Source organism: Drosophila navojoa, chromosome 2, assembly GCF_054131105.1.
Source record: "Drosophila navojoa isolate 15081-1374.11 chromosome 2, UAZ_NAV_1.0, whole genome shotgun sequence".
NCBI classification, from domain to species: domain Eukaryota; kingdom Metazoa; phylum Arthropoda; class Insecta; order Diptera; family Drosophilidae; genus Drosophila; species Drosophila navojoa.
This window is the reverse complement of record NC_142890.1, coordinates 6931256-6954764: the sequence shown is the minus strand read 5'-3', so window position 1 is coordinate 6954764 and position 23509 is coordinate 6931256. Positions and strand designations below refer to the sequence as shown.

General features: G+C 39.8%; 1 protein-coding gene across 2 annotated transcripts in view; it reads right to left on the bottom strand.

The window, feature by feature from the left end:
- The window catches only part of pnt (ETS transcription factor pointed), a 171669-nt gene that overhangs the window by 16749 nt on the left and 131411 nt on the right, over nt 1–23509 (bottom strand). The window contains exons 1-4 of one of the 2 annotated variants that reach the window (XM_030384010.2): nt 8442–9113; nt 8214–8330; nt 7654–7857; nt 6009–6230 (exon numbers count right to left, since the gene is read on the bottom strand). In XM_030384010.2, coding sequence (XP_030239870.1) covers nt 6009–6230; nt 7654–7857; nt 8214–8330; nt 8442–8652 — 754 coding nt within the window. In that variant the 5' untranslated portion in view covers nt 8653–9113. Of the gene's footprint in view, nt 1–6008; nt 6231–7653; nt 7858–8213; nt 8331–8441; nt 9114–23509 lie in introns of those variants that run through there. The other variant, XM_089256138.1, reaches the window with a different exon arrangement.

Here is a 23509-nt window from a genome sequence, read left to right as displayed (position 1 = left end):
TTTAAATTAACTCGACCGTAACGCTTTTCTATGGCGTAAATTTACATCTACGTACGTAACGAAATAAAACGAGCACAAAAAAAAAAAAAAAAAAAAAAAACGACTGAAAAAAATCAACTGAAAACTGAAAAAAAGGCAGCTCGAGTCCCAACATCGAGGAGACGCCGTCATCGTCACCGGCGTCGACATCAACAATGGGTATATAAAGCCAAGGTATATACGTATATAGAAAAATCTACTGGGTAGACGAATATTGCCAGCATAGTCGAGCGCGTTGCCTCAAAACCCATTTGAATTTTTAGCTATGAATACGTATGTATGCCCGGCCGGGTCGAGGGGTGCAGCAAACACACACACACACACACACACACACACTAAGAACATATTAGATCCAATGCCAGCGCTTGGTGTTGCCTTTGGCGCGCGTCAGATTCAGCTGAATATATGATAATAAATTAAACGAAATCCACTACGAGCACTACAATGTGGCAGTAGCTAACTAACTGCCGATCGCGCCAACCACAAAAGAGAGAGAAAAAAAGGCTAGAAAAGGGAAACCGCATAGCTGCAACTCCCCCAATACGCGAGAGCAGAGCAAAATTCTAGGTTGTGCGGCTTTTGAACCATGCAGAAGGAAAAAAAAAAAAACTGAAAAATACCATTAAGCCGAAACCGTTCACTTGACTTTTCACAGCTTGGCGCGCTCTGCCACCACCACCACCAGCAGCACCAGCAGCAGCACCACCAGCACCACCACCAATAGTTGACCAACGAAGCGCGCAGGCGCACAGTACAAATCTTCCACTTCAACTCTGTTGCGACTATGTTAATTAGCAACAATGTGATTTCTGGCTTGAAGGCCTCCCAGCCTAGCTCCCTAGCCATTGTTGCTGCGAGAGTATGATTAATATGCTATTCTAAGTGTAGCCTCTGCGACGGCCCGAAGTGGGCGCATTAAATTCCGCTAAATGCTATAATAATATGCCTGATGTCCGATGCTAACATCTAGTGGATGCCCCAGTAGCTAATTCCCATTTGAATTTTATTTTCTGTTGCCTTAGTCAGCTTTGCTTTGCCTCGCTGCAGAAACAATGGCGTTAAAATTAAATACGAAATTTAATTTTATGACCTTAACAAATTTGCAATCAACATAATTCTGTTGAGTCGCAGTTGTTATGACTGAAGGGCCTTATGTGCTCCGGCTTGGCCATGGTGCGTGGTTCGTACATTAGCCGGCCGTCTTTCTATCTATCTGTCTCTGCCCCATCTCGTCTTCTGACCGTCGCCATGTTCTGCTTCGTTGCCACATAATTTGTGGGAGGTGAAAATTGTCTTGCGTTAATGGCTGAATTTAGAGTAATTAATATAGGCGGATGGCTCTAGAGGTTCATTTTATTTATTTTATGTGCCTTACATTGTATGCTAATCAAGAGGTAATCATGAAATCTAAATGTATATGCCCTTCTTTGCGATTCTCGGTATTAGCACAACATTTATCTAGGGCGTGACTATCAATCATTTAAATAGATCACATGTTTACAAGTCTGTTTCTGTAAACAACAGATACATATATAATGCATGGGCCTTTCTCGGTAATTCTCATCGTTGTGGAATGTAAATATGATCCTCATTTAGTTACATTAATCATTTCTATTGACTCAGATTGTTAGTGTATAAGACCAACAAAGAGATAATTGCAATGTCCCTAATATATATACATACCTATAGTACTTCATATGAAACCATATTATTATGATAAACAACAAATTGAATATATATGCACCTTTCTCCGCGATTCACAAACGTTGTTAAATTACATTAAATCTCAGCTGACTATTAAGGTCTAGATGAAGCTCTTGATATTCTTTCAATTATGATAAACAACAAATTGAATATATATACCCCTTTCTCTGCGATTCACAAACAAATTAAGGTCTAGATGAAGCTTTTCATATACTTTCAATTTAATGAGCTGTTTGTAATTACATCTTTGAGTTCACCTTTTCACACCGTTGCTGGCAAGTAAATGCAAAGTAAATTGACCTTAACTTTTTATAAGCCCACACTCACACACAGGCACACATACAGAGACGCAGACACATGTGTAAACAAGTACTCGTGTAATCTGTCACATGCAAAGAATTCCATTGTCGCTTTCAAAATCAACAAACTGTAACTAAACTAAAACGCTTGGCACACACTCAAGACTCCACAACAGTCACAACTACACTCACGCGAGTGCTTGTACTTGTATTCGCGATCGTCGCCAGAGTTCACAGCAAGACATAAGTGTTGTGTATGTGCGTGTGTGTGTGTGTGACACGCAATATGGCGATCAGAGGCGTTAGTTCTGACTCTGACCCCGTGGCATGGAGTAGTTGAAGGTGGAGATGGGACGTCTGTATGCGCACTCAAATGTATCTACAAGTCAAATATGCATTAAATGTGTCATTTCGTGTGGCAACAACCTACGCGCGGCACGAGCAAAGACACTGCTCGCATGGCCAGGCGATCTGAAAAGCGAATGGAGCACACTCACCAGGCTAACTGGCAAACTGCCTGACTGACTCGCGGGTCTGTCTGATCGGTTGGCTGGCTGGGCTGAGGTTATATGCCGACATCGGCATGATGTTGCTATTGCTGTTGCTGTTGCTGTTGCTGATGATGATGAACATGAATCAACAGCCACACACAACGGCAACAATGGCAACTCTTCAAGCTTGGACAAACATTTCACGCATCAGGCATTTTATTGTGTAGAAATATATGTATAGCTATGTAGCTATATATGTACATATATATATCTCTTTATATATCTATAAACTATGCCACCAATAACAATCTGCGGTAGTGAAAATAGAACAAATTTTTCGCAAAAAATTTCGTTTAACAATAGACGAAAGCCAAGCATGGCGTCGCTTGGGTGTCGAAAGGTGGCTGGCCTTTCCTCGCTCAGCTGTAAGGGCTGCCAATTAAGCCCAGCTAACATATGATTCTGACCAAATCTCTGCAATCCACTGAGAGAACAATAAGCGAAGGCAGCGCTTATAAAAAAGAAGAAACAATTTTGCGTGCAAATATCTAAGATACACTAGCCCAGATGCGCTCTCAAGCAAAACATCGAAAGACCCTGGCTGTCCATACAGCCACCAATACACGCGCAGCAATAATCATATGTGAGCTATCTGTGAGTTATTGTATCTGATGACTAAGCGTTAGCTGTACAAAATTGATTCGAGAAAATCTAAAGAAAATCATCAGAGAAGGGAGTTGCTGCATCGAAAGTGATCTGAATTGAGGCAACAGCTCTGATGTTGTCGTATGCCACATAGCACCTCAATCTAATGCGTTCCAGACTGTAGCCAGTAATTGTAAATCATTCAGCATGAATTATATAAATACCTATACATATGTATTAAATATATTTATTGAGAGTGATATATGGATATAGATATATAGTATATCGGCTCTGTGCATGTGTTCAGAAATTGCTGCTCGATGACGAAATTCGAAGCGTTTTCAACTTTTTTGCGCTTCGCTGGGTTTCGGTTGTAGGTGTTGCTTGACTTTGCTGGATGCCAGTCAAGAGCTGTAGGTTCGGGCAGCAGCGGCAGCTCAAATTAAAACAAACTTCACAAAAGAAGAAGAAGAGGAGGAGGAAGAAGCAGAGAAAAACAAGTAAAAGAAACGGCCATAAAAATAAATTCAAGTTAGTAGCTGGGCGTTCATGACACTGTTTCTTGGTTCTTCGACTGTTAAATTTGGAAAACCCTTGGCAAGGCATAAACCAAATTTTAATGGCCACAATTAATCATAATTTGTTTTAGTTTTGATGGCGATATGCGATTTTCTTGGCGGAGAGGCGCTTTTAATTGCCATTTGCGAATGTCAAGCCGAGACGAACACCTGGTTGGTATAAATATCAAAACTCCATTAACATTAACTGCCAATGCACTCAAGGACTCGAGTCAAAGTCCAAGTGTCAACGGGGCAATGGCACTTCAGTCAACATATCCCTTCGATTCCCAAACAATTTTCACACAATCTTGGGCTGAAGCTTCACGGAGACGTGTACATAAATTCATGTATGCAAATGGTCAAACTAGAGATGGGGCGATGGGGCGACGGCGTGCGGGTCAGCTTAAACATCAATAATATGTAAATGCAGCAAATTAATGACTGACAAAAAGACAATCGAAACGAATTAAGCAAACAACCTACAAAACCAGCAGGAGGGCTCTCCAGACCCAAACACCGCACGATGACAAGCCGACTCGCATAATTTGTATGCGGGCAAACGATCCGCAAGATGAGAGTCGACGAAATAAAAAAAAAAAAAAAAAAAAACAGAAAAATTAAATAAAACACAGTCACATGCGGCTCGCCATCCATATACAAAATTATCGAATCAAATTGAAGACGTTCGCGACTAACAGAAACCATTTAAGACCGAGCACTATCCACGATTTACGATCAGGCATTAATATAGAACCTAACTTGGGCTGCCTACAAGCGCTACATTTAGTCTACATTTAACGATCAGATGAGTTGCTTAACTAATTGAGTGAGTTGGAGACGGGATGAAAAAAGTTGAGGACTTTGCTTAACGTAACTTGAAGATTGGCAATTGATAATGATCTAAGATACCTTATACCCATTGCAATTCAATGAAAACCTTAAATATCCCTGGTCACATACTTATATATAAGAAATAGTTATATAGATATACATATGATATGATCCATTGCTGACTGTTAACATCTGAAAGATAGGTTCCTTTATAGATATCTTTCTATATATACAATCTTCAACTTGACTTTGAAAAGCGTATGCTAAAGTCGTCCAGGTCTTTTAAAGGCGCTCATTAAAATTAGTCTTTTGTCAAATTGGTTGACTATTTCATTAGCTGCGCACGCTTATGGCTACGCATATGGAAAGATGTGTATCAATATATATAACATTTATGGTCATAATGTGTCAAAGACCATAAATTCAATTCATTTATTATAATGTCAACAGCAGCAGCCAGTCGACTAACTGTAACTGCAGCTCCAGCCAGGCAGTGGGCAGAGGGTTTTCAATAATAAAAAATGAATATCTGTGGCGATGGCGCATGCTACATCATGTTAACACTGGCTCAGCAGATGCCGACGCTGACGCCGGCGCCGCTGCCGCTGCCGATGCAAATGAAGCTAAAGATGCTGATATACCGATACAGATGCAGACGCAGATACAGATACAGATACAGATACAATGCGAAAGATACAATGCATTAATGATGCGACGCTGTCGCTCCAATTTGTACGGCAGGCAGCGCATTTAATAAATGTATCTCAAGCTGTGTGCCGCGGGGTCGCCGCATGCTCCGCCTGCCGCCTGCCGCCTTATATGTAAACAAAATTAAATGGATATTTAGATATGCTGTCGACGTGGTCTCCGGCAGCCTACGCTGGCGCCGGCCGCACCGACACTGCCACCGCCACCGACAACATTTAGCTATTTGTTTTAAAATTTAATTTCCGTTTCAATTTCAATTTCACATAAATAAATTAAAAGCCAATCCAAAAATACAACAAATAAAAGCAGCTCGCACTCCGCACTGAACGGACTGCAGAGCGCATTAGCGATTAATAAAGATCTGGATATGCCCATTGCTGCCATACATAATCGTAATCATCGATCGTAATCGGTATCCAAATTCAAATACAAATCATAGTCGTAGTCGTAGGCAGCTCAGCGCAAATTATTGCCGAAATAACATTCCGCCGGATGCACTAAACATATGCCAATCTATCTAGAAGATATCCACATACTTGTATTTCATGGGAGGATGTGCCATAAACAACTTGGATGGCTTAATGATCATCACATGTCATGGATTTGACACTAATTGTGGCAACAAATCTGTTCAATATATTTATGGTTCGATCATCCATTTGTATCTTACAGATACAATCTGTTTGCGTATCGCATGGGCTTGTGTATCTTATGGCTAATCGTTTACTTACCGTTGTGTGGCATGGCAGGTGTCGGTGTGTGGTAGCTGTTGCTCTTATCACTGCTCGCCGCCGTTGTCGCATAATCCATGGACAGCCGACTCGCAATGCTGTTGTTGGAGACGGGCGTCGTGGCCGGCGTCGCTGCCTGGTAATTGGATCCGCAGACCGAGCTATTGCCAGACGATTCAAAGGAATTGCCGTGCACAATATCCTCATTTGGTTTTTCACAATCTATGCAAAGGAAATTCAATTAGTTCAACAATATTTTTCATTACCTTATTAGGGGCTCGACCTAAACTAAAAGCTTTTTTTAGGTTTTCAAATTTAATATATTTGTGAGAGCAAAAAAAAAAAAAAAAATGGTTAAGCTTGGCCAAGTCAAATTCCGTAACGGACCGAGCACGACCGGACAGGAAGCAACGTGCGACAAGCAACAGGTAACAGGCAACTGGCAACAAGGTTTGCCAAACCCCTTTCACAACTTAGTTAGTAGCCAACATTCCGCCCCAAATCAATTTGGTCTTTGATTTCGTTAGCGTTTGCCCCACGACTTCCGCCCACTCAGCTGACAATTTGGACTGCAGCTATACGGCCAGGTAAACCTAGTTTGTTAAAGCGTGCACAGAAAGGACGAGAAAAAGGACCTGCGAGCTCGTGTGATTTAATAAAAGCGCGCAACATATTTTTAAAATATTTGAAGAAATTTTACTTTTATTAATTTAATGCGTAAATAAAAATAGGAAAAGTGCAATTGAAAAAAAATCGACAGTTCAATAAAAAATCCATTTTTTATAAAAATAAGTTCAAATATATAAAATACTAATTTAACTTTTTTATATGGACTGAGCAAATAAATAGAATAACAAATGTAATTGCAATAAAGCAGAAACCAATTGGAGTTATTGTGTTGGTGCTATATATGTATGAAGGTTGTATGTATATATGTATATGTATAAGGCATCCACGTATAGACGTTGGTTTTATTATTTTATTATAGATGCTGATTTTATATATGCAAAGCTGAAGCTCTTGCAAATTGTGGGACTTGTTAGATAGGGACTCGAAGAAGTCTCTAAAAAAATAATCGAGATGTCTACTCTGTCATTCATACTCAGATGACAAACTCGAGCGACAACAAATTATTTTTATTAGCTCCAAAAATGACTAAAAATTCATAATTAAATGCCTAGTCTTCTCACATATTTTAAAGGCAAAACTATATAAAAATATAATTTGGTCACACATATTTTAGAATTATAAAAAAGCTTTATTATTGATACTCCCATCATGTTAGCTTCAATAAGCAAGCTAATAAACCATTCCTTTTCATTTTTTAATTGGTACTAAAATCTTGTCTCAGTTTTTTATACGCCATAAACCCTCTGAAATGCCCAATTAAAAATTAATATACAACTAATCTATTTATAATTCAATATTGAATAATTCTACATATCTTTTAAATCTGCTGCGGACCCAATTAAATTATATAGTAGTTCTCATATGCATGCATTCGAAACAGCCAATTATTGAATGAATATTGTATTCGGAGAGGGCAATGTTTCAGTAGTTTGTGGCTGACTGATGACTGAGGAGTGATTGACTTAATGTGTGACTGGCGCCAGCTGCTGATGTTGGATGCCTGTCACGTGCTCACCTTTTTGTAGTATATCCAAATGCTCCCACAGAATGTCGCCCGTGAACGCCGGCGTTATGGCCAGGAATTTCTCTTTGCCCAGCTCGACCATTTCACGGCCGGTCATTTTGCAGAACGGGCCCAGGTCCATGGAGAGCAGCGAGAATTCGTTTTTGGCCCAGTTGAGCCAGTAGATAACATGCTCCTCCGTCCATTCGCGGGGATCTGAAATGAATAAATTAACAACATGAAAATACGTAATTCGATTAATAAACATTTTCTAATGCCGCATTCATTGCTTGTCTAATTAATTGTTATTCGTATTTTTTTTATTGTTATTATTATTGATGTTGTTGTTGTTGTTGTTGTTGTGCGTGGGAGCGCTGTAAACCAAATTTTCATTTCTAAGTCTATTGCTGTGGGAAACGATTAATATTCATTTATGATCACGTCTTTGTATGGGACTGTTTGTAAATTATTATTTCATTGGCGTTGCCAATGCAACCAATTGAAGTTTAGACAAGTGCATGGGAATGAATGAATTCGTTGGTTCAAGTACTCCAGCTGAACTGCTTGCTTACCTTTGGTTATATTACAGTTCTGCACCTCCTTCTCCCAGGAGGCAAACGAGGCTTTAAGCACCTCGTTCACCTTGCGATTCGTGCCAGGCGTGAGGGGAGGCAATGCTGTGGGCACATCTGCAAATCAATTGAAGGAAATACAGATTAGTAATTATATTCTCCTCTATATGTACATATATATTAAAAGGCTCTACTATATAGTTATCCTAATTATATCGAATCAATTACCTCGCAGTTTGCCATTGCTCGTGTGCAACTGCTGCAGCTTGTGGGCTTTCAGGTGAAATTTGCTTGTTAGACTTTGATAGCTATTGCTGAGAATCGTTTGGTGATTGTTGTTGTAGCTGTTATTGTTGTTGCTGCTGTTGCTGTTATAGTTTGCCGAACGCAGCGGCGGCAACATGCGACAATCATTCCAATCGATCCATTCGTTTGTCATAATTTAGCAGTCACAACAGCTCAGAGCTGCCTAAATGAATATGTAAGTATCTTGTTTATGGGTTAAGTATCGCTGTGCTCGCTTGGGTGTCAGAAGTCAAACCAATTAAAGATCACTCGTATCACACACACAGAAACACAAAGGGTGGGGAGCCAGCGATCGCTCTATTCAATTGCATTCAATTTATTGGCGTACAAATCAAAGCAGCATCAACAAATTTGACCCGAAATGTCAGTGAAAGTCGCGACCCTTTCGCCTCGTTTGATCTTGTAGATACGAATGTATCTGCTGGCTGGTTACTATTCTTGTTTGCAATGCACATTTAACTCAATTGAATGGCTGGCATTAAACACTAATTAGTCATCACAGCACTGCTATTAACGTATGGGATGTGATTATTGCCTTGGCAACGAGTGTTGGCTTTATCAGTTGCGTTGTTATTTTTTGTTTTTTGTTTGTCTTTTACATAGAGATCGCACACACAGACACGCGCACACAATTGAGCACATATACACACAGAGCGTACATAGTAAACGCGCGCGCGCAGAGCGATAAGATTTATTTAAATTTATTTAAGTAAAAATGTACGTTGCACAATGCACAACAAAAAAACGAAACTGAAATAAATTTTGTAACTGGTCTCTGGTTCTCTGTGTATCTATTGGATTGCTGGATTTGTGAAGCCAAACTGAAACGAAACGATCGGGTCGTCCGTTGGGTATCCTAAACAACGAGAAGAAACGAGCCAGAGAGACACAGACAGAAGCGCAGAGCGCGAGAGCGAGAGCGGAGTGCGCAACAAGTGGAATTGGAATGCCAGAGCTAGCGTCGTAAATCTGAGAGCGAGGCGAAACGAGTGGAATTCATTCACAAACGAAACTGTTTAAGCAGTGCTACGTGCGAGCGTAAGAACTGGGAGAGCGCTCGCTTAGCTATGTATGTATATGCGTGCGTACGCTCGTATGTGTGTGCGTGCGCGAGCGTGTTCGTGTGTGTGTGTGGAACGGAAACGGCCATCACATCGTGCCGACAACAACAGCAGAGCAACAGCTACACCTAGTAAAACAACACAACAACAAGCTGTTTGTTTAGCAATGAGAAACAAAAAATCGCTTGGAATGAAAGCCAAAGCAAACAACAAACAAAAACAGGCGAACGGCAAAGGCAGGCAACAGGTGACACTGCGTACAGGGTGTAACAGGTGCACAAATGTCAGTCCGCAAGTGTGTGCAAAGTTCAAAAGCTCTGCCTACAACTAGCTCGCCTCACTCTCTCTCTTTCTTACTCTTCGTTTATGTCTCTCTACATATCTTTTACTGGCAAAAAGAACTTTGGCAAAGTGAACAAACGAGATCAGGTGACCAAAGTAGCTGCTCAATATTCCAACACACACACACACACATGCAAACGTACGAATGCATATGCTAGTATATACATGCATGCATGCCTGCATGTGTGTGCATGCACCTCACATATGGCAAACCTTCTCAAGTTTCCTTACACACATTGCAGGCAGCGAGCAAAGGCAACAACAGCAACGGCATCGCATTTATGAATGAATTTCTTATGTTGCCTTGCACGCGCATTCTCGTTCGACAAAAAAAACTCCAGCCACAGACAATGAGACAACAACAAGAAGTTGTAGAAGAGAAGAAGAAGCGGCGTCGGCTCGTTTTCTTAACGTCAAAAATATATACAAGAACAACAGCAACAGCAATACGGCAGCAGCAGCGACAGCGACAGCGGCAGCAGCAGAAGAAACAACAATGATCGACGTCGGCGTCGCCGCTTCCGCTGCTTCCGTTTGCTTTGCCTTCCATTCGTATCGCTATCGAACACAGGCCCGTGGTAAATAATGTATGTGAATGTGATAAAGCAAAACGGCTAGGAGAGCCGAAACGTAGGCAGAGAAGAAGACGGCGACGGCGACGGCGACGACGACGGCGACAGCGACTCGCACAAATTATAAGTACGATGTATACTAGAAAGGAAGGAGAAGGAGAGAGGGAGTAGGAAAACAACAGCCATAAGATAGAGCTATTATGACAACGCGACCAGGTAAATTTATGAATGAAACAAACGCCCGATGCGGCGTCGTGTTTCGAGTCTATGAATGAATTGAAATTACGTGCGGCGACGCGGCTGACGGCGGGCAGCGGGCAGCGGGCAGCGGTGCTGAGATCATTTGGTCATTATCACAAAACCGCATATAATTGGCGACAAACGCAGGGGGAAGCCCCACCGCAGCACTCAAATAACACACATACACAGATATATAGAAATATACATATTTATGTATGTATATGAATACAAATGCACTGAAATATGCATTATGTGAGAATGGGCCTTCGAGGTGGGCGCATCTGCGTGTTGAAGAAATTGCTTAGCTTAACTTACACAGGTAGCTACACATGTTTGACATTGCAAATGTTTATGTATGTATGTATGTTGTATGTGGCATGTCTTGCGACTAGTTGGCCAAAAGGGAAAACTCTTTAAAACGCAGTAGTTACAACTTTAAATTACAAAACGTCTGTGCGTGTCTGAAATTCATTATGAATTACCTGCTGACTGGCCCATCATACAATGCCTTGATGGAGTTCCATGGCCGGGGCCACACACACCACAACGATCGGACGGCTTGGGTGTTACGGCCTATGCCAGGCAACGGCTACATTCCTGGCCAATGGCTTGCATGCTAGCTGAGATGCGGTTGGCAATCATCAGACATATCTGTACTTATGAGGTGTTCATTGTTCGCTCTTCACGCTCCGAACTAGGTCAATCAAATTATTACATGCAGCACGGCGATGAAGAAGTCAAGATGTGAAGCTCCAATCAGAATTTTCATTCAAACATTGGCAAGACTCTTACATACAAATATATCATTGTGTGTGCATATGTATGTTTGTGTTGGTGAACTTTGGATTTTTCCGATTATTAGCTTTTACTCATCTTTAGGAATGCCATTGGAGATTGGCCATATCTTAGCTAAATAATTACTAGAATTACTGGCATCACTATAACTAATAGGGTCTACATTCTAAATGTCACGTAGTCCATAAAAATAATTCTCAAGCTTTATGCAAACTAATCAAGGCTTGTGAATGAACTTGAATTACGCCTAGGGCGCAATGATTCACAATGAGAATTTCAGTCCTAATCTGTATTTTCTTATTACTCTTCTAAGTTCTCTTGCTCTTGCTGTACGCTTTTTATACCCTAAGCCCATTTTCAATGCGAAATCAGGGTATAACGGTTTTCAATCAATTCTCCCAAGGGCTCGGGGGATTTCGTAGTCGAGCAGTCTCGACTAGAACTTGCTTAGTTTTTTTCTATATGCGCATTTTATGCCTATGACGCTTATCAAAATTCTAAGAAAGCGCGCCGCCAAGGAAATGGAGTACTTGCAAAAATTTATTAGTGCAGGTTATTTTAGTGCTTATCAATACTGATAAGGCCAACAACCAAATGAAAGTGGGCCAAAAACACAAGACTTCAATATACTATAGACACATTGAATGTTATGAGTATCTAAATTAGTTTCAGTCTAATCAAAATGCGGAAGAGAAAGAGATCTGTATGTCTGTCTGGCTGTCTGTTATGTGGGAACTTTCAGTTCGAATGTTTGCGTGTGTGTGTTTGGCACGCGTGTGAACAAGTTAACTTCCGGTTGTATAAACGGCAAATGTGATCGTTATCTAACATAACGGAAGATTGATTATTTATTTAAAGTCCACTTTATAATGATTGGCAATTTCTTAGAATTTGAGCGATTTGAAAATTCTCCAAGTTCAAATAAGAATTCGCGTTAACCGGAAGAGCTGATAGTTAACAACGGAAGTTATAACCAATATTTGTTGATATCGTATCAATATGTGAAGCACACTTCTTAGGCCAAGTTCGAAAGTATTTCTCTTGCTCTTGAATTAGTTGTACGAGCGACTCGAATCAATTAAATCATTTACGGGCACATCCTTATAACTGTGCCCCATCCCCAGCTCCAGCCCAGCGACAGGTGGGGCAACGTGCAACAGACAACACGCAGCCATGCCACAGCCAAATGGCAGCCACAGGCGAACAGAGAGCCAGCCAGCCAGCCACAAAGCGAGGCAAATCAACAACATTATTAAGTATTTGCTATTGACTTCCGGTCGTTAGATATTTCATTACCAACATCGAGTTGGAGCTGGCGTTGGATTCAACTGGAACTGCTGGCTCGAAGTTGGGGCTTCTGTTTGCACAAACACACACACACACACACACACACACACACACACACACACACACACACACACACACACACACACACACACACACACACACACACACACACACACACACACACAGCCAAGTAAAGACAAAGTGCTCAATTTTATTAAATTGTAAAAGTTCTCGGATAAGAATATAATGTGAAATGATCTTAGCTAGGATACGCTGCACTTATCGACTGCAGCGAATCTGTCTCACATCTAATTGAAATCAGTTTAGCAAGGACATCGTCTGCCTTCAATGTCCTGTCTTCTGTGCCATCAATGTCCTTTGATTTCAGCTTAAAGCACCTCGGGCCATACAAGGCTACTTTGCGACATTTTTAAACTAATTTGAATCCATGCCGATTGAAGTGAAGCACAACAACTCTCAATCGATGGAGGTGTGGCCAGTCACGGACATTCAAGGATTGTGCTTTTAAGCTCTTTAAACATAAATTACTTCCGTGATGGAGCGATAAATAAAAGTTTATGTAAATACGAATTGAAAGTGAGGCAAAATGAGACAAGTTCTTGGAAAAGTTCACAAAGGCATATTTAATTAACGACAGATTGTATACTCTTACAATAAAAATTATGGCAAGTTGAATTTGTAAATGTTCAAGGAAATGTTCGTTTCGCTTTTAAGCTATTATTAATAAAATAGAAATCATTAATATATATTTTTTAATAGTCAAAAATGCGAATAAAAAATATTGGCCAATTTGTTATAAATTCAAAAATATTAGCCAATGTGTAATAAATTCAATAATATTTTATAACTAAATATTGAATATAAAGTCTATTAGAAATGGTAAAAAAAAATTAATTTGTACTTAGGAAAGATTGAAAGAGTGTTAAAAATAATTCAAATTAAATATACATTTATATAGTTATAATTTAAACAAACGTTTCACCAAAAAAATAAAAATAAAAAAAAAAATTAAAAATAAAAATAAAAAAAAAATTCTACAATTTTCTACAAAAACACAATTCTAGAGTATTCGCGTGTCGGCTATGGCTTAAAACAAAGCATAAATACTTGCTTAGTATAGGTTGTTTTATTTTTTACTTTGCCTTGACGCTTCGCTTCTACGAAAACCTTATATGCAGTTGAGTTTTCTTAATATCAGACAACAAATACAATAACAACATCAATTCTGGATAAAACGGGGAGCCTTAAGAATTATATTGAAAGCAAATAAATCAAATAATGTGCATCCAAATTACGACAAAGCACACACAGAGGCGTATACACACACACACATATATATAAATATATATTTATATAAATAAATATGTATGCATGACAGGCTGTCTGGCTGTCTGATAGTGCGGTGGGGTGTTTAATTTTATATATTTTTCATTTTTCTTTTGTTTCTCACTTTTTTCTGGTGTTTTGTATTTTTTTTTTTTGCTTTTTATTTCGATATAAAAATAATTGCAGGAATTGTGTGAGACGACGTCGTTTGGCTGACAAGCAGCGCCAAACCAACGGACAGATACTTGTTGTAGTTGCAGTTGCAGTTGTTGTTGCACTTTAGCAGCTGAAACAGCAAAAGCAAGTGCAGGAGGAGCAGCAGCAGCAGCAGCAGCAGCAAAAGGCAGAGAAAACCAGCCAAAGATGTGGCCCTGGCAGAGAGCTGAGTTGTCGTATGAAACTTACTACACCGGAAATATAAAATTACACACTCAACACTTAAATTGTGTGTGCCCGCCTCTCTCGCTCTCTACACGTGAGTGTGTGTGAGTCGGTGTGTGTGTGTGTGCTTCTCACATGTTGCATGCTGCACTGAAGATTCTAGTGGCTCGCACGGTGCGTGCTCCGCCAAACAGGGTGCAAAACGATCGAACGTTTCGAATATTTTCGTGTAAACGAACAGAAAACAAACGTAATAAATGATCAAATTAATTGCGAATTTGATGAGGGTTAAAAGCCATGAAAAAATGTTGCACCTGAGTTGTGTGTTAATTGAACATTTAAGCACTATCAATTGGCGTACACGTAAATGAATTACGCTCTAAATCTAAGCTCGCATTTGACCAGCAGCTCGCAGAGACAATGGAAATTCGCAGAACATGAAATTCCCACGCACTTGAACTTGAAATTTCTTATTATTGGCGATCCTTTTTTACATACATATGTATGTGTTAAGATATGTTTGTTTGCTTTTTGGGCAAAAGATGAAGAAACCAACCGAAAATGAAGAATGAGGCGACTCGAATTACAAACACATATTCGTCCTTTTTGTCGAGTCCTTTCTGCACACTCAGCCTTTACCTGCTAATCCCCCCAAGGAGTGAAGCAATCCCAGCATCTTGAAGGAATTGTAGATGAGGTGAATACCCTGCATAGCTGTTGTTGGGCCGGCATGCTCGATCTCTCCACCAGCATGCATACAATTTAATCTAAAAGCGACTATCACTTACTCCAAGCTGCCTGAGTACGTTTCAATGGCCCGATCAAGGACTCGTCGCTTGGCGTCTGGCTCCAAGAGTCGTGGGAATACGAACATTTTTGGTTTCCTTTTTGCCTTTGGCTTAATTTGGGCTAAATTCTCAAGCTGCTTCAATTGGGTCTTTCGCACTCGTTCTCTCTCCTTCTGTCTCTCATTCTGGTGCTTGTCTCCCCTCAATCTTTTAATTCATTTCATTTTTTGTCTGCCTTCAGTGCGCTACTCCCACTAAGGCTGTGCGAAAATTTCAGTATAAACGAATCGTCCGCCAACTGCTTAGTCACCTGACCAGGTAGCAGTCCGAGAGTAATTGCTTGACCGTTGACGAAAGCTGATAACAAAGCCGCTCAATGTCTGGCCGCCACCATCGAGGGTAGCTATCGAGCCTGCTCATAGGGTTCCCCCCGAGCCCATATATTTGTTTATATATTTATGCTCAGATATAGCGCGATAACACCGGAGATAGAGGAGTTTATATTTCTAAGAACAACTTGCATTTCTGTGACTAATACCGCGCTATCATCAAAACAAGTCCCAATAACGCGCTGTCTGCACATAGCATTAGCCCTTGGCTGCACTCACAATGGCCAGGCATTTACATCCAATTTGCGGGGAACTATCTTCAAGCGACATTCCTCTGGTCGGCCAGCTGCTGCTTTTTTAATTGCCGTCTTTCAATTTTCATTTGATTCAATTAGCCTATGGAAATCTGACAAAAAATTAAGAAGAAGCCCTTTAGAAAGAGCTGTGCGCGTGCGCATTGCGTTGACATCTTTAATTGTGCGTAGTTGGTCAGTTAATCAGTTCGTCAGTCAGCCAGTCAGTCGGTCAGCTCTTTAATTAAGGGTGGGCGGTACAAACACCAAGTCTAATTGCATTTGACTGAGGGTAATAAAGGCATTATAATTATTTATGGCGAGCCAAACTAAGTTCATATTGCAGCTGAATTACTGCCTACAAATTATACTTAAGCTCTTCAATCCCAAGCTTATAGATAACATTGATGACTCATTTTTATGTAATCCATTTATCAGTTATCTAAATTTGCTCTGCTGTTTGCTTTTTTTTAATGCTTTTATAAGCAATTTCTTGATATTACCCAGAAATTTCACAAAGCAAATTCTACAAAATATTAAGACCAATTAAGTTATTTTTGACTACAGCGCTTTTTTTCTTTCCAGCTAAGTAGGTAACCATATCTTAAAAGACAAATGGCACACACACACACACACACTAAATACTCACAGGAATACAACATGCCCAATAACAACAACAAGAACAACAACATTACCTATAAAAAATGTTTATTTAGCAAACGATCAACACAAAATACAATTTATATAGACAGGCCAAAGTCAATCGATAGCTGGAGAGGCATTCAATGTGTGTGTGTGTTTGTGTGTTTATGAACACTGGAAATCCCCGAAGAGAGAGATGGAGAAAAAACACACGAATACAAAAAGAACAATTGTAGCGGTAAAGCATGGCAAGATGTTGGGCAGAGAGATACCCTGTATGGATGTTCAGTTAGGAATAGAACGAAATTCGAAATTTTCTATTGAATTATTAAATATAATACAAAAGGCACCAAATAGGGAATTCTCAGACGAGCCAAATCTGGTACTAGGCCATATACGATTAGAAATGCCGTGTGGAAACTAAGAACTTAAGAGTCCGATACAATAGACCAATTAAATCCTAGAAAATATTGCTAAGTCTGAGTAGTAAAGCAACCATAAAAGATTACACTTATTGTCTTATTAATCTATATATCTAATATTGAAATATAAAAGATATTTTATAGATGCATAAAACAAATCGCAAAGCTAAATAGATAGACTTTTGAATGACGAAAAACATCTTAGCGCTAGAGTCAGCTCAAATTCACTCTATAAAAGCGAGCAGCACTACCCCATCGCCTGACTCCACACAGGGTGTGGCATAACAATCAGCTCCAAACCATTTTATGTAATAAAATTGATGATCAAACGAAAACTCTCACATGAATGCATTGGCAATGATCGCGGCGAACGGGGGGGCGGGGTATGCGAACGGAACTGAGATCAATCGTCAAATAGTTGAATTTCGTTTTTCAATTTCATTCTTTTCTCTTTTTGGGTTCTTGCTAAAAGCGAAATAAATTCATTTTTAATATGTGTGTGCCATAGGCGAGGCATTATTGTTTTTCATATTTGTACAGCACAACTTTATGGGTATATTGTTTCAGCAACAACACTAACAACAACAGTAACAACAACAACAACATTAAAGAACACAAACAGACTGCGCGGCGTTTGCGTTTCATTGAATTCGCGTGCAGTCTTCGACGGAACTTGTCATGTTTACAAACAACAAAAGCTCACATTATGCTAAAATTCGAGAAAGAAATTACCAAATATATTTAGTCTTAATATGTATATGTCTTTAACTAAATGTGGCAATAGATTTGCCCAGAAAATTGCTGCACAATAAATTCAAGCTAAAGAGAAAGAGAGAGAGAGGGAGGGAAACAGAGGGAAAAGCGCATTGTTTATTTTCCAACGATTTTCCAGCAGTTGAAAAATAACATCAAACGACAAAGCGGAAAATGAATAGCAAAGAAACAGAAAACAAAATGGGAAAAACAAAATAAAACACAGCCAACAAAAACGCATTTTTATGATTTTCGAAAACGATTTGTTATATATACTATGTTTTGTATAACAACAGCAGCTTCTTCCTGTCCAACTCATCTCTATATTATTCTGTCGCAATTAAAATCCTAAATAATTATAACATACAATTATGAGCTCCACAATGGTTTCGGTTTTTGGATCGGCTTCAGTGAGGATGGGAGGAGGTGGGACTGAGATGTTATTGCAGTCGATAGATCAAAGCATTCGCTTTCATGTTTGTTGCCATTGCACTTGTTGTGGCTGCACTGCGTCTGGGCCGCTCGCATGGCTCGGAGTGTGGGCGTAGGGTGAAGGTGTGAAGAAACGGGCCAACGGAAAGCAACCGAGTGTCTGATATCAAACAGACACATTGGCAACTGTTTGAAGTGCAGTCATCGAGATTATGATTACCTACTGTATATTGTATACACACACAGACACACACACATGCAGGCGTTAATGGGCTTATGCTATGGAAAAAAAAGCGCAGCAATAAAAAGCGCTGGAAGAGGAAATGCACCGCCTTTGGCACATTACACACCAATCGTTATAATCAGCAATAATTTTTTTTTTTTTAAGTTAGTTTGATTAACAGCTCAAACTTGATATGGCATATACAATATTAATATAACTAGCTTTAGCTATAATATTTTTTTTTTTTTTTTTTTTTAAATTAAATTTTTTTTTGACAATTTTAATAAATTATAAGACAAGTTGAAAGCAAGAAAGTCTACCCAACATATTATATTATATTTATACGATTATTAATTAAAAAAAAAATATATATATATATATATATGTATATATTGACTTTTAAATAAATTTCATCTCCAATTTATTCCATATTCATATTTAGTATTTAATTTTGAATTTCCTTTTATATTATTATACATTATTTCGATTCAGTCCCAGTTCAATTCCATTAAGATTTCCAAGACTTAATTTATTACACAAAAATTCAAACTCTGATTGAATTTAAATAATTGAAACAAAATGTTATACAAGTTTTCTTAAGTATTTATACAAATATAAAATGTTGTAGATACGATTGCTTCAGTAGCATTCCATTCCATTCACACAATTCATTTCATAGGAAATAGAAATAAATCATATATTCAAACATTTTCAATGCACAAATAAATCACAACAAAAATATGCAGAAATCGACAAGTGTAACGAAATTGATTGATCACCCAATTGGGCAAATCTTTCAGTCAGTTAATTAAATCAGCATCGATCAGAGTTAGGCCAATAAAAATGCCATATAAACAAAAGCAGCTCCAATGATGGAGTAGAGGATATCATCCCATCACTCTCTATATCCATACATATATCCACATACATGCTGAGATCGTCTCTGTTGTGGATGGTTTTATGCTGTCGGTGATGTCTACATAAATCGCATGAGCAACAAAATTTTAATCAACACTCATTAACTCTACGAGATCGCCGGCAATATAATTAAGAGAAATTATGTTTCCACTGGCGCTACGTTGACGTTGAAGTCGAAGTGGAATATGTATCTTCGACCTGTTGGATCAATGGACCGGCCGCAGTTGTAGCAACAATACAAGTTGTTTGGCCGGCCTGTTGCTCAGATTTGTTGTTGTTGTTGCTGTTGTTTAACAATTTCGCAATTCAGCTGTCGATCATTTCATTCATAAAATGTGCATAGCACGGCATGAGGGAGCCCCCACTCACAAACACACACACACACCCCACTGGCGATTCATTCACACAGCTCGGCTGATCTGGAAACTCGCACACATCCGCACATGCTGGGTTAATGCCAACCACCCGCCTGCTCGATCGGTCCACAACAAACGAAGTGATTAATTCATGTATTGGTCTTCTCACTCTCTCTCTCTCTCTCTCTATCTATCTGTCTCTCTTTCGCTTTGTCTATCTCTGGTCAGTGCCGGCCCCAACCATTCGGGGGCCCCCAGCGTTTGGACGTTTTCTCAATGAAACTGGTTTCGTCAGTTCGATTGCTGCCGTTGCGGCTGCTGCTGCGGCTGCTTCGGCTGCTGTTGTTGTTGATATTGGGGTTTATGTTATTATATTCATCCTCACCTGATCCCCAGCAGCTGCTCATCCGGTCAATGTGAGAAAAAATACACAACAGCACACTGCGAAAATAGACATTGCACGAAACGCATGCAACTTTTTCTTTTGCTTTTGTGCCCGAGCTGCACTCCAAGCACTGATCATTTAGCCAGATATTGAGCCAGTGCCAGCGTCAAATGAAATGCGAAAGCTGTTGCTCAGGATTGTATCTGGCATTCAAATCAGCTTTGGAAAACTTGCCAACAAGTGACCAGCCCAAGTCAACCTATTTCAGCATCCGCAACCGTAAAGGAAGCGGCCATAAATAAGCAAAGCAAAAACAAAGCTGAGGAGCAGAAACTGCAGAGAAAGAAGCTGAAAAATAGCCAACTAAACTGGAAAAGCTGTTGCTTTTCTTTACGCTCCTCCCAGCACACCCCACACCCACCTCAACTGCGGAAGTTGGCCGAGCATGTGCAAAACATTTAATGCGCACAGGATATGCTTCCGCGGCAAACGAGTTTTTGGCCTCGATTTTTTTTTCTTCTGGCCTATCGGTCAACTATCAAAGTTATTAATTAAACATTTATTTTAGCCAATATCATTTGCATAGAACTCTCAGCCCAGTTGCCAAACGCTAGAGCCAGTTCTGTGTGTTAATTGGCTTTTAATTGATTCGGGAAGCGCGCTTTAATATTTTCACAAGTTTTTTTTAGCTTTGGCATAATTTATGCAATGGGAAGTGAGCTTGAGATTTTCGAGAATTAGAAATTAGAAATGCGGTCAGTCACCCAAGACTAAATGAAACGGATATGGGCTGGATTGCAGATGAGCCAAATGTGAATCATGTGCTAAAAGCTTTTCTCTTAAAATAAATATTGCTTGGAAAAACTCTAAATATAATTATAGATTTTTTATATATTTTTTTTAATAATTAAAATAGAAAATCTTTGCTTGCATAGAGCAAACATAATGAGGCAGCGAAAGGAAGCTGCGATATGACAGAGATAGGTAGCCAGGGAGGGGGCAGTGGGGAGAGAGGCGCGACACAACTGGCAGCAACTTGAGCTTAAGGAAGAGGCCGCATTTTAAAGCGCAAGATAAACTCGCTGGGATGCTGATCGGATCGCATCAGCTGCGGCAGTTGTTGTTGCTGCTGCTGCTGCTGACGCTCAAGTAGCGGCTACAACAAACAACGCCAGCAACCAGCGAACGAATGTGTGCGTGTGTGTGTGAGTGTGTATGTGAGTGTGTAGATGCTTGGGCTGCTTGTCCAGCAGCAGGCGAAGCAACTAAAATACAGTAGCCGCAGCAGTAGCCGGCAAACAAATTACACACAATTCCAACTCCAAACAGAAACTTCACAGCATCCACACCGAACAACAGCAGCAACAACAACAACAGCAACAGAAACAACAGCGACAACATTATTATCTCTGCTTTATGTATGGAGCTGCAAGAGGCAATGCCTGGCGCTTCAGCTGGCACCCCACTCAGCGATCATCATCATTGATGTTCTTCATCATGATGCTGCTGTTGATGATGATGATGATGATGATGGCGATCATCGTCGTAGACATAAGAACGAAAACGAATCAACTCGAGTGTCGTAGTTGTTGCTACTGTTCAATGGCTGTTGTGGATGGATGCTACGTTGTTCGTTCGGTTGCTTTTTCGGTTAGTAAACCGGATGTTCCTAATCATTGCTAGTTTGCCTCAAATTAAATATGCTTGATGTGTGTGTGTGTGTGTGTGTGTGTGCGAGCTCGCATATAGGCAGTTACGTTGTGTATCTTTTGTTTGTGAGCTGTGTACTTCATAGATACGCAGATTATGGCCTGTATATACACATATATACTACATACATATATATTTATATATAGATAGATAGCTCTACGCCAAGCCACAGCGCAAATTATGAATGAATACTTCACGAATCTGGCCACTATCTTATTCGGCTGCTAATCGTGTGATACTGTGACGCATCCATAGGCTTAACTGTTTACCCAGCCAGATAGTTAGATAGATAGATAGATAACTCCAATGCTACTTCCGCCAGTTGCCCGTTGGCAGTTGGCAGTCGAGTTTGCCAATCAACTTACAAATCGACTGGTTTATTCATTCATGCCCACTGGCTGGGAGGCCAATTTAATTGATAGAACTCGACGAGGCTGCGACATGCACACACACACACACACACACACATGCACAGAACGCATAACACATTCATAAATTCATTTTTATCAACATCAATTAGCAATAATTATTCATTAGCAAACGGACTGAAAGACTGAAGTCAAGCTATAAGTGACAAAGGTCTGTGTGTTTTTTGTTTTTGTTTTTGTTTATCAGCAACTTGTTGAGATACAATCTATTTGTATTTGCTAAATCGAGCAAGTTGTAGATAAAGCTTCAGCTATTTACAAATGGCTTACAAGCTTACGAATTTGTTTTATTATTAATTAAAAGGTAAAGTGAAGATTAAATATTCTTTGTCCCAATTAAACAGCTTGAGCATAAAATCTGCAAGAATCTTATGAGAATCTCATAGAAGAGCGATGTAGAAAGCTGATGGCTAAATAAAAAATGTACTAAATCTGAATTTTCTTAATAATTATAATAGGAATATTTCTCTAGTAAGTATACCTAAAGAAGACTCTTCTAGCAAACATTTAACTACTATATTTAAGCTCAAATTTTGAAGCTTCAGGTTCTTAGTCTGCGAGCATCGCTGAGCGACTTATAATGGCTTTCACACACTTAAAATGAAGCAATAATAAAAGCGATTAGCCATTATAAAGTCAGTGGCGGCTCCTAACAACCATTTGGAAACGGCATTGCATAAATTAAGAAATTTAAATCAAATGTATCTTTGAGATACTTTGCTTTTCACGTTATTTGTTTCGTGTTATTTGTGGATGCTGCGCCGTTTTAGTTTGTTTGACAAATATGTGGCCATTAGTTGATAACAATTAAGACGTAGACGTTGGCGTCACTGATGCTAATGCTGATGCCGAAGCTGATGCTGATGTGTGACGGAAAACATTTGGAGACCCGCCAAGCGGTAGCAGCGCTAGATAAAAAGCAATATTAATTGTTTTTTAAGTAAGACCTCAGTCGTCTGGCGCCTGCTGCCCACATATGAAGGGGGCGAAGGGGCTACACAAATGAAGCGAGCCCGTAACGAAATCAGTTTAATTTCCGTGCTACAAATTGATAGTGGGCAGCTGTGATCGCTTCATAACATAATTCCGCATCAAGATGCAATTTGAGTTCCGTAATAAGCCCACGCGAGCCACAAAGAACATTGCAACTGCAACTGCAACTGCAACTGCAACTGCAACAACTGCAACAACAGCAACTGGACAATCAAGTGCTGTCCAGCTGAATGGCGTGCAATGTGGAGCATCCACAGCATAACACCTGGCGTTCAGCCCTAGCCTCCCCCTCC